Below are 12,476 nucleotides of genomic sequence, written 5' to 3' on the forward strand. Positions count from 1 at the left end.
GCATTAGTGTTAGGCGATTTGAGCATTTTTGGAATCAAGTCCGATTCCGTCCAGGAATCGCGATTCCACTCGGAATCGATTCCAATTTTTACATGCCAAATGCCATGTTGAGTATACTCGAGATTACGTGCAAAATGCACTTGTGAGTTGTTTCCTAAACACTTCTGTCATTAAAAATTATCCCCTTTTATTGCATCGAAAACATGAAAGATTTATTATCATTACAGAGTTTCAAATCAGAAATTTTAACTTGACGGAAGCACATCATTTATGGGAAAAGATTATCAATCTACGTAGCCCACCGGCTTTCAAGTTTTCCAGTTTATATACATGTAGAAGTGACCAGGAGTTCTAAAATCCGTATTTGACCAGAAAGAAACATACTTACAGTATGTACCTTTATTTTCATGCCGCCAAAAACGTACTGAAGAAATATTTTTTCCCTTAAAGACCCAAAAATGTGACCTTATTCAACCGACGATGAACTATGATAGTTTTCTCTATCTTTCCATTGTAAATTCCAGTAAAAACTGGACTGCTCACGCGCCGCACAGCACCGCTTGCGTCAGCGGCCCGTTCATGCAATCGCTGGTGAAAATGTTTAAAGCTACATTCTTCCTATTTGTATGTCTGCTGCCAGCTCCAACATGAGGCCGTTAGTCTTGTTCCAAGGCAGAGATGAAAAATTTTGAGAATTGCTCATTTGACCTTCAATTCACTCAACAGGTTGAGTAGAATTTCTTTTCTTTATTGCAGAAATGAAGGATGAAAAGTAGTCAAAGATTTGTGTTTTGGCAGAGTGAATGACGGTAATCATGGTGCATGTCTTACAGACTCAAACATGAAGCATCCGCAATGAAACGCTTGCAGTTGGCCCACAGCCACAGGTCTGTACTTCTGTGCACCAACGGAGAGCGGTCGATGAATGCAGGACTATTAGAAACATGCATGAATTTGAACACCGATCTCCACCTGGGCTGATGCCATTGCCGATCTCGTCAGCTTCTCTTTCTTATGAATGGTTTAAATTTAGTTGGCAAACCCTGGAAATATTTGATCCAAATATTTGATCCGAATAACTTCGGATCGCTGATTTTATGTCAAGGTTTGTGGGATCTGGGAAATTGTTCAAATGCTGGCATCATGGGAATGTTCAAATGTTTCAACAGTTATTTGCATTTTGATTTTTTTATGGTAAAGGAAGAACTAATATCAGGTAAAGGGCTGCATTGTTTAGGTGTTTTCTTTCAGTTCTTAGCAAATTTTTGTAATATGTGACGAAGTACATGGAGGCCTACCGAACTTTCTCCACCACAGTTTGCTTCGATCTTGAAGATTAAAACGCGACGTTGGGCCAGCGGAAGATTTTGTTTTTAAAAGTAATAAACACTCCGAGGAATGAGTTTCTAATTGGTGTCGATCCTTCAGATGTTGCAATTGAGTTTCCAATAAGAATTAGAGGGTAATCAGTGACAAGAAATTTCATTGCAAAAATTTAGCGTGTGGGAAAAACTTTGATGTATATGTACGTGTAGTTTTCATCACTCACAATGTAGCACCCAATTGCTCAGCATGTTAAGGAGTCACAGTTGGTAACAGTGGACCATCGGTGCGCTGCAGACAAATGGGTCGGAGTACTGCACAGTGCCGCTGCGATTCTGCAAAGCATCTGGGCCACGTCTCGTCACAGACTTCAGTTTTTGGCAACGAAAATAAAGCTGTGCGGTTTAAGTTCCTGGATTTGGCATAAAACCACACATATTTTCAAAAATCCACGGATCATTTTATATAGCAGTCTTTTGGAATCGCTGGACTGTTCCTGGAATCAGATTTCAAGGTCATGGAATCGGCGTTGGCGTGGATTTGATTCCTCAAAAAAGTGGAATCGCGACTCCAATTCCAAATTTGGAATTCTACCCGATTTCAGCGTGGATTTGCCCAAGCCTGGTGTGCATGCTCAGAAAAGAATCAGCAAAAAAGACCTGAGTATATGCCACCGCAAAGCGTCTAAAAATCTCTCATTCATGCTGAATTAATGGAGATTCCTCTTTTCCTTTTGTCACCAAACAGACAAAGAAGGATTTTTTTTTCTGATCTGGCTCCGATGTCACTATATCTTCAGCGTCCACAGATCATCACTGCAGGAAGCCTGCTGGAAAATCATGGATGTCTACATGTACATGGTGTTGGTGTGCAAAATTAAAGTAATTTTCTCAAGAAACATTGACGACTGGAGTTGGAAGTGACAAGTTTGCTTTGAGGATGCAGGAGATAGTCAAATAGATGAGATGAAATGGATGCAGTTCAACAGGATGATTGACAGGACTAAGAGACTCGTTGAGTGCCAGGTAGTTTGTCATTAAGGTACAGTTTGGCCAAATGAAAATGTAATATGTTGAGTCATTTATTACCTTCATTCATTTTGAAGCCACGTGCTTCAAAATGACTTCAACCCTTCCCAAAGTTTAAAAGGTTTTTGAAATAATGTGCATATTTTGTTTTCAGTACGATACAAGAGAGAATGTGTTCAAGTAGACTACTGCAGATAGCCATCTTAGAACAGAAGTAACATGTAAAAAAAGGCTGCTGCTACGTGTAGCTCTTTCTAAGAACAAATGGTGGTGATGAACATTTTGGTCTTGGTCTCAATGTTTTGCACATGACAAGAAATTAATAAATGGACTTCTGGGGGATAACTGGTGAAACAAATCAAACTGTTATAATTTCCAAAAAGGAAAAATTGGGTGATTGCTTATTAAATATTTATTGCACCATTGGGTGGGAAATAGGAGAGGTTGCAGCCTGGCGGTCCGCGCGGTCCATTTTCCGGGGATTATCCCTCTTGATCGCCTGGTGGGTCAGTCAGTATACCATCACGCACGATATGACTCATCCACTGTTTTTTATCATACGCAAGGTCAAATTGCACCAAAAATTTTTACCCCGTGCTAGGCCTTATTCCTATTTTATCCCACACACCAGGGTCAAACTGTACCAAACTTTCTGACCATATCCTATGCCCATCCATTATCAAAGGTCATTCTGTACTATCATTTTTCACCTTACACCTCATTCCTATTCATATCGATATCATATTATTATTCTACTTATGCATATTAATGTGACTTTTGCCATTTTTGTCCCACAGGTCAAACTGTACAAACAGTCCCCCCCACCACTTCCATGTACCATAGAAATTGAGATTTAGGAATCCGTTTGTATGCAAGTCCATGTAAGGATCCCTGCTTCTACAGTGAAAATGAAATGTGGTTGAATTATTGAATGTTTAGCCTTCATCATACTGCATGTACTTTGTATTCAAAGTTGTTTGGGTTTTTTGCTTCATACTTTGTCGATTGTAGATGAAGCTCATGTGCAGCATGTAGGTTCCTGTTCTGCTAGCTCCTGCCCAGGTTTGATTTATGCATCTCTACCCATCCCTTTCTTCTGTCCCCTTCTCCATCAGGTAAGACCTTTCTTTTTGATATTTCGTTTGGCTACATGTACATCTTATCACGGAATACCCATGGTCAAGTTCTAGATGAGCACTTAAAATTATTGACAAGGTATATACCATAAACATTATTTTATGAGTGATGGTTACAAAAGTTGTTTAAATTGCCTTTTGCGGGGGATTATTTTGAGCACTTCACCCTAACAATCCCAAACCAACCAAATTCCAGCACCAAGGTTTGTTGGAATCTGGTAGGATGAGTACTGCACTGGTATACTGGCTGTGTTTATGTGGGATTAGGCATACCACAAATAAATAGATGCAGTCCAGATGCACAGTTTTATAGGCCTTTTTACACTATAGCCTCTCAACCCAGGTTGAACCCAACCAGGGCGAACCCATGACCACCTTGGGTTTAAAATATGATTTTTCACCCTTGCGTTCAACCAGGCTTCATTTCAACTTGTCTCATGCTTTTTTCAACCTGGTGATGAGCATGAATGATTCACACTTGCCACATTACTGTACGAGCCGAGGCGAGTATGGTTGTGTTCTGTTTTGAAAAAATCCCACAAAGCAACTTAGCAGCATGGCTCCTGTTGACATCCTGTACAAATCATTCTTTTGATATTTTACATGGACTTTGAAATATGAAAATACTGAAAGAATGAGGCAAGACAATATGGGACACCCATGCCAAAACCAGGCTCTTCCTGCAAAAAAACAAAATTGAGTTTCTCCCCTCATGAGATGGAAGAGATTATAAGCTTTCAAATGAGACCAATAAGGGGGTCATAGGATACAGATTTCTCAAAATACAGAGTTTACAAGACGGCCATGTGGTAAGTTTTAGAAAAATCAATCATGGAGAAATAGGGCTTTGAAGTTAATACACAAGAAAGCACTCTTGCAAAGCATTCACATGAGTTACAGTGGCTGTTTTTGTATTTTCAATAAACATTCACAAAATCAAATGAGCGGACTTACAAATTGTGTAACTGTGTCTAGGAGTCAATAAAGTTGCACCCACCGGTAATTCCTTTCACTCGCGAGTAACAAGCTAGATGAAATGACGAAATTTCATAATGAGTACGAGGCTCCTTGACAAATAACATGGGCACACGAAAGGGAAGTCCATCACTCACAAGTTTATAACGAGGGGTGGGGAGTGCCTCCCTCGTTCGCCTTGCATTTTGGAACAGCGCGTAGCACTCGCTCGAAGTTCCTGCTCAGTGGAGACGTTCGTACATGTAGTTGGGCTGCACGGACATAAGTTACCAGGTGTTGCATATTTTACAAAGAATGACAATATGAAAAATAACCAAATCTAATATTGGCACCACAACATACAGTTCAGATTTCAAACCAAATGCGAATTACGTGCATGTTTTTCAATTGGAATATACGTTCAACTGTTCAATGAATAACGGCGTGAAATCCGTCAAAGGAAACAAAACAGTTTCCACGAATCTTGTTGATGTACCCTAACGTGGTGCGGCCCCTAACATGGCGCTCTTTCGTTTTTCGCCTCTTGTGTCTTACCGGAGCAATACTGTACATCAAATCTCACAAACAGAAAAGCTTCATCAAACTCCCAGTATTCTGATTCATAGATCTCGATTTTATGTTCCTGAGATGAAGTTCCGATAAAAATTTATTTTTGCCCAATTTTCCAATTTTTTCCCGACATACAATATCAAGGCTTTTAAATTTGCCCAAAGCAATGAAAAAATGACAAACTTGAAGATGAGTTTGGGGTGGAAGGAACCGTGCTCTACAAGAATTTATCAACTTTAAAGAACTTTGTATGTGATTTTCTGAGATATTTTTAAATTAAAGTGCGCCACATCAGGGAGCACACAATAGAATTCAAGCCCAATTTCCGGATGCCAACATTTGGATTTGGGACGAAATTTCATGACACTGAAGTTGTTCACAAAGGTCCAACATCATGTATCATGAGGGTGATACTATCAGTATTTATCCAAATGGGTCTTGAGATTTTCAGCGGAAAAGTTTGGCAATGCAGTGAGAGGAAAATCAAGTGAAGGTTGATGTGCGCCATGTTAGGGGACTTTACTATAGTGGTAGCAAACGACACTTCCCCCTGTCCGCGGCCTGCCTCAGCTTTTCCACAGTTTTATTAAGTGAATGACCCAATGTGTGGTGCACCAATCTAACTTGTGATTTTGTGTCTTTGATACGGCTCTTCAAATATGAAATGAGGGGCTGAAACAGTTGACCTAAGCAGGGTAAGTCAATTATTATGTATATTGATTTATTTATTACCCATTTACACGTATCTAGCCTTCAGGGCATTGATGTTGAATATCACGTAGGCCTGTCTGAATAGTCAGAGCTTAATAGGAAACTTTGCTTGTAAATCGTGAAGTATTTTCATCTGGGATGGGACTATTCAAAAAGCTGCCATCTGTTCTCGGATGAATTAAATTGAAAACTGTTTCTTAGTTTTTGTTGACGTCTTTTTTAAAGAAAATAAATGTACACTTATGTCATTCTACTTTGCCTAATCCAAGACAGCGTCAAAGAGTTATTGCTTTATTTGTTACGTATCAAACTACGCCCCAATTCACAGCATGTAATAAAACAAAGGATGGTACTTTACCGCGGTTGTGTAATACAAAGGGGAATTCTTAGTGTTGGCATGAAAATTTACAAAACGATGAATAATGGCTCTATGGAGTAACAGGCCTATCTGCTCAGGATAAAATTTTGTTAAGGACCCACTCACATGCAAATAGCGTAACTGGTAACCAAAGTCAAGCCCAGTTATCTCTCACGTGGCAATATATGACACAGCTACATGTATGGCAGAACTTCCATAAAGTTTTACATAAGTTCATAGGAGCGTTAATGAAGGTATTACGAATTACATTTACTGTATATATTTCCTTTTTCATTCGATGGTTCTATTTTGTAAGAGTGTTACAATGGAGTAAAAAAAAATCAGAATCTTTCTTTTAATGTCGCAAGACACATGCATGTACATGTAGGAAGTGTATAAAATTGTAACTAAAGCAATTGGAAATAATACCTCTTGCTGGATGTCATCTCCTTGCTGGATGTCATCTCCTTGCTGGATGTCATCTCCTTGCTGGATGTCATCTCCTTGCTGGATGTCATCTCCTTGCTGGATGTCATCTCCTTGCTGGATGTCATCTCCTTGCTGGATGTCATCTCCTTGCTGGATGCCATCTCTTTGCTGGATGTCATCTCCTTGCTGAATGTCATCTCCTTGCTGGATGTCATCTCCTTGCTGGGTGTCATCTCCTTGCCGGATGTCATCTCCTTGCCGGATGTCATCTCCTTGCCGGATGTCATCTCCTTGCCGGATGTCATCTCCTTGCCGGATGTCATCTCCTTGCCGGATGTCATCTCCTTGCCGGATGTCATCTCCTTGCCGGATGTCATCTCCTTGCCGGATGTCATCTCCTTACCGGATGTCATCTCCTTGCCGGATGTCATCTCCTTGCCGGATGTCATCTCCTTGCCGGATGTCATCTCTTTGCCGGGTGTCATCTCCTTGCTGGATGTCATCTCCTTGCCGGATGTCATCTCCTTGCCGGATGTCATCTCCTTGCGGGATGTCATCTCCTTGCGGGATGTCATCTCCTTGCTGGATGTCATCTCCTTGCGGGATGTCATCTCCTTGCGGGATGTCATCTCCTTGCTGGATGTCATCTCCTTGCTGGATGTCATCTCCTTTAATTTATTTATTATTTTGTTTGTATTTGTGTCCCTCTGGATCGGAGCCTGGGCCATGAGCAAATGATGTTGACTGTTAAAGACTGAGTTACAATGCATGTTAACACTTCTATGACCAAGCACGAAACCAGAGGCACGTCCGCCGGAGGAAGGGCAATCAGATTGCCCAAGGCAGGAGTCATTTAGTCGGATCATTTATTACAATGACTTTACTTTTCATTTAAAAATTTTAAGGAATTAATGCGCTTATGTCGTATTATCTGGCCGGCTGCCGGATAGGTTTCTGCACCGCAAGTGTAAGGTTTGCACTGATACGACCACGATTAACGGACGACGACACTGCCTCTTTGGTTTACTCTACAACTGACAAAATCTTTATTGAAGCTCTCCTCAATAAAATAGGGTTAACAGACTGATTGGGTGGTCTATGGGTAGACGGACCAATCTGATGGGTCGACAGACCCGACGGACGGACCCCTGTAATATTAGGAAAATAACACACATACACTGCCCCGCAATTGATATAGCGCACCTCGGTTGTATTTTTCAGTTGCTGATTTTTCCATAAAATGTCTCAGTTTGTCAATAAATTTACCAACCTGTGTCTTGTGTCATTATTTTAATCAAATAAATTCATATTTCGAAGGGTCCATGTTGGTCTTATGGTTCCATTTAAGAACAATGTCGCGACAGCGTTTCGCGACCGTGTAAAATCGCCATATTGAAAGAGGTCATTTAATATTCATGAAGCTCATTAATATATTATAGTGGCATTTAAACCAATGGCAACAAACTTCGCGCGGTGGGAAAATACATTTTTTGAATATTTATGAAGTAAAAGTTGACACGTTTGAAGGCTATAGAAACTGGGGATTCAAGTGCTTTATATAGGGGGACTATTTTGCATATGAATCCTTTCACTCGAATCTCAAAGCCGAACACAATGGCCACGAAAACGCCCCTGACTGACCGCCAAAAAGGCATGATCGAAGCTTGGCATGCGGAAGGAATTTCGAAACGAGAGATAGCCAGGCGTCTTGGCATCAGTGACAACACCGTCAGGACTAATTTAAAGAAGCTGGTGGAAAGAGGATCCATGGCAAGCCTCCCAAAATCTGGCCGTCCAAGGTCCACCAGTGCGCGGGATGACCGGTTCCTGGTGCTGACATGCCGCCGAAACCGTTTCCTGACTGCCTCCGAGTTGCGAATGGAACTCGCCCAGACTGGTGTCGATGTCCATCACTCCACCGTGTCTCGTCGCCTGGCAGCAGCTGGCTCGAATGGTCGAGTAGCAAGGCACAAGCCCCGCCTTTCAGCTACTCACAAAGCAAGGCGTCTAGCCTGGGCCCGGGAGCATCTGGCGTGGACGGCTGATGACTGGAGCCGCGTTCTTTGGAGCGATGAGTCGCGGTTCCAGCTGTATCAATCTGACGGCCGCGTTTACGTCAGAAGGCTGGTGGGGGAGGAGTTCTCGGAGAACTGTGTGGTTCCGTCAGTAAAGCATGGAGGATCTGGCATCATGGTTTGGGGCTGTATGAGCTCTGCGGGCACCGGTGCGCTGACACGGGTCGTGGAGAATATCAACGCCGGTGTTTACGTCGATATTCTCCGTGACCACATGCTGCCTTCTGCCCACGGTTTGATCGGCCTTGACTTCCTGTTTCAGCACGACAATGCCCCCCCACACACTGCAAGAATTACACAGGAATTCTTGGCTGATCCAACCCCCGATTTCATCACTGAAATGGGGGGCAGTTGGCAGTTTGAGGTGATGGAGTGGCCGGCCCAGAGTCCTGACCTCAATCCGTTGGAGAATCTTTGGAACGAGCTTGAATTGCGACTCCGTCGTGAGAATCGGAGGCCAGGAAGTAAGGAGGAGCTGTTCCAAATTCTCCAGCGGATTTGGGATGGAATGGACCGCCACTTCATCACCAATCTCTTGGCTTCAATGCCAAGAAGGTGTCAAAGCGTTATCGATGCTCGTGGAGGTTTTACACGCTACTAAACTGATCCAGGTCCTTCGTGTTTATTGGCGTGCCATGGGCGCCGCCATCTTGGATTTCGCCACGTCCCCCCATTAACTTTGTACACACAGAAAACAGTTAAGTTCATTTTTTATCATTTTAATAACATTTAAACATTAATATGCAATACCAAGGACAATTTTATTGAAGCATACACACCAATAAACATTTCTATAATGCTTTTGTTTAATGTTTTAAATATTACATGAGAGTAACAACGAAATAAATGTTCACGTACGCGTGCGCTATATCATTTGCGGGGCAGTGTATGCATGTACAGCATTTACTACACCCACTGCATGGTGCAAATACTGTGTGCACACACAGGTAGTACAAAGGTCATAGGTCATACACTGTGGTTTGTGTATAGCCTTGAGTTCTTGTTATAACCAAAACACAGCTGTTAAACCCTTTGGACCACTGAAGGAGTGTGACCAATTACTCAACACTTTCTTGGGTTGTCTGCACACAACACATCATAAAATGACTTAGCGCTCAAGTAAAACCTCTTAATCTGTTTTGGTGAGCATATACTAACTTTTCAATCTGGCATACAAAATCATGTAAAAACACGTCCAAATTCAGAGTGTGAAACTGCTTGGAATATAAATATACAATATAATTCCGGAGCTAACCTGGATATGCTAACTTGGCTTCTCTCCTACTACTGGCTACATCTGCCTCGACACAATTTAACACAGATGCCACTTGAGCTATATAATAGAACAGAAATTTATCCTTACAAGGTGTACAATCATCCTTAATTAAAAACTAGGACATTGCATGAATCGAGTGTGCCAAACAAGGGGGTAATCAGAACAAATGGAGAAAAGAGTATACTGTAAATTAACTTGATGTGAATGCCATGATTGGGATTGATCATAAAATCAAGCTAACAATACAAGTCCATCAACATCAGAAGTAACACAGTCTATAATACTAAGTAATCAAAATAAATTAAGAAATGAAGTTACACACAGGTAGATTACTAAGGACAGCAACTCACCCTATATGGCTACTGTGCAGACTGGAGTGTCGGGCTGTTGACCAGTGGTCTGCTGGGTGGTGCAGACTGAATTCTGACCCTGGCATAGGCCCTTTAATGCCTGTTACAGTCTCTTGTTGGACATTTCCATCATGAATATGATTGGTCACTTGCAGGTTTGACCAAACCTTTCTCAAAGTTTGATTTGCATATAAGCTTCCCCATTGGTCAAATCTTTGAAGGCTCATTGTGTAACTCTGCTAATCAGCAAGATCAGCAGATGTTCTCCCAGGTTCCAACAACCTGCAACCTCCAGTTTGATGAATCTCCCAAACAATGAAAACTGACATTCTGTTTCTAAGAATACTTGGTCCAGACTGTGGGAAGGCTCCCCTAAAACAATGGACTGGATTAGCTAGCAAGTGGGGTAAACATCATGACCCCACCATTGCATACCACAGATAGTTCCATTTGGGTTGCGTAAGGTTGGAAAATATCCCGGGAACGAGGGGAGCAGAATAAGAAATGCAAGATAACCCACACAAAATATTCAATTTTCCATTTCCTGACACTCTTCCCAGCTTGGTGTCATGCACCCTCAAATGATGAGTGTCAAACTGTCTACCCAACAAAAAATTTTCCAAACCTAAACACATGTGTAGCCATATCAGGGTGATTGCATGTTTAGCTGATCCACATACTTATAAAACAAAATACTCAAAAGAAAATGTGACTGTACTTGTAATTATATCACTTAACTCTGAGTCCATAAGTTGATTTCAAAGTCATGGTTAACAAGTGACAGTAACCCACTATAACCACACATATAGTTGCAAATCTTGCAATGTTATCATTTAAAACAATTCGAACAGTACAAGTAACTTCTATCATCACAAACTACAATTTGGAAACAAAAAATACATGCATGTCTGAACATAATGCGGCTACTTTGCTGGTGCTGGCCAATGTGCTGGATTTCTGTGCTTCCCTTTAGTCACTCTCTTAGACCTACGTGGGGCTGATGTTAACTCAGGATTCTTGTCACTGTTAGGTTCAGGCACTGATTTATGTGGAGGGTCATTAACCTGCAACCTCTACCACAGAGGTAACTCTTCCTCATCTTCAGAGGACTCACAGGTTGAATTGGCACTTCCTATAACCAAAATGTTAGTTCCTCAAAAGACTCTTTGCCTCTTGGGTCCATTACGAGCAACTTTTGGTTAACAGTGAACCCGGGTCCACCGAGACCTGGTTGGATTGTATAAACATCCCGTTCACAGTTCACTTTAATTACAACAAATGACTCATCGCGGTAATGGTTCTGAAGCTTATGCCTATCAGTGAATGCACACTGCTTCAGCAGCACCCTATCACCTATCTCTCGTGGCTCAGCCTTTCCTTGTCTATCATAACGCCTCTTGTCCCTATCAATAGCAGCCTGCATCCTGGAAATTGCTAGATCGCTAGCCTTCTTTATCAAGTTAGCCTGACTTTGAAAAAAATTCTCACTCTAGCAGTTTTCTGTGTTACTCAGTAACTGGTCCACGGGTAACACTGGTTCTCTACCATACATCAGTAGGTATGGAGACATCCCTGTGGATCGGTGTGGAGTTGAGTTATACATGGCAACCTAGTGATGAGTAGCTCTGACCAATTTCTACGGCATGAACTATCAAGATTTACTTAGCCCACATATGGTTTTATTAAACCTCAATGACTGTGACATACAAGCACCTACGCCCTTCGACGATGCATCTACTTCAACCACAAACCCAAAAATGAACAGAATTGTTCACTAGTCTCTGGCACAGGCCAATTCTGAATATGCTCATTTTTTCCGGAGTCAACTGCTACTCTCGCAGAGCTAACGAAATGCCCTAGATGAGCGGCCTGTTTCTCAAAATACTAATTGGCACCTTCTACCTTTCAACTTCACCCCACTCTCAATAAGTTGCTGGAAGACTTTTTCCAGTCTCTTAAGGTGTACCTCAAATGTTGGTGAAAACACCAATATGTCATCCAAGTGTAACAGTGAGAAAATACGATCGACACGGATAGTGTGCATTATCTCACTCAAGTTCTTTATTATGGTGTCACCACAAGAAAAACCCCCAGCCCAGTCAATCTAGAGCTAACACGAGGTGTAAAGGCTATTAATGAAACTTCTGCCAGCAACTAACATGAGGTAGATCTTGGACTACTGTGGTGTTGTCTGTACCAGCGCTGTGGGGTGAATGACTCACTGAACAAAGAGCTGGCAAAAAACTAATGTTGAACAAGCTTAGCT

The 12,476-nt window shown here is 41.8% G+C and overlaps 1 protein-coding gene and 1 long non-coding RNA gene across 2 annotated transcripts in view; both read left to right on the plus strand.

Annotated features, from left to right (window-relative positions):
* The window catches only part of LOC110981592 (uncharacterized), a 78,147-nt gene that overhangs the window by 3,140 nt on the left and 62,531 nt on the right, over positions 1–12,476 (plus strand). Inside the window, exons 2-3 of the long non-coding RNA XR_015423630.1 lie at positions 2,071–2,364; positions 3,363–3,466. This is a non-coding gene — a long non-coding RNA (uncharacterized LOC110981592). The remainder of the gene's footprint in view (positions 1–2,070; positions 2,365–3,362; positions 3,467–12,476) is intronic.
* LOC147795707 (uncharacterized) lies at positions 6,507–7,977 on the plus strand (the record flags this gene model as incomplete). The annotated part of the gene is made up of 1 exon (XM_087131442.1): positions 6,507–7,977. A coding segment is annotated over one exon (741 nt), but the record flags the coding sequence as incomplete, so codon positions are not given.

This window comes from Acanthaster planci, linkage group LG21 (assembly GCF_054643075.1).
Source record: "Acanthaster planci isolate LZ-2023a linkage group LG21, COTS_SCS, whole genome shotgun sequence".
NCBI classification, from domain to species: domain Eukaryota; kingdom Metazoa; phylum Echinodermata; class Asteroidea; order Valvatida; family Acanthasteridae; genus Acanthaster; species Acanthaster planci.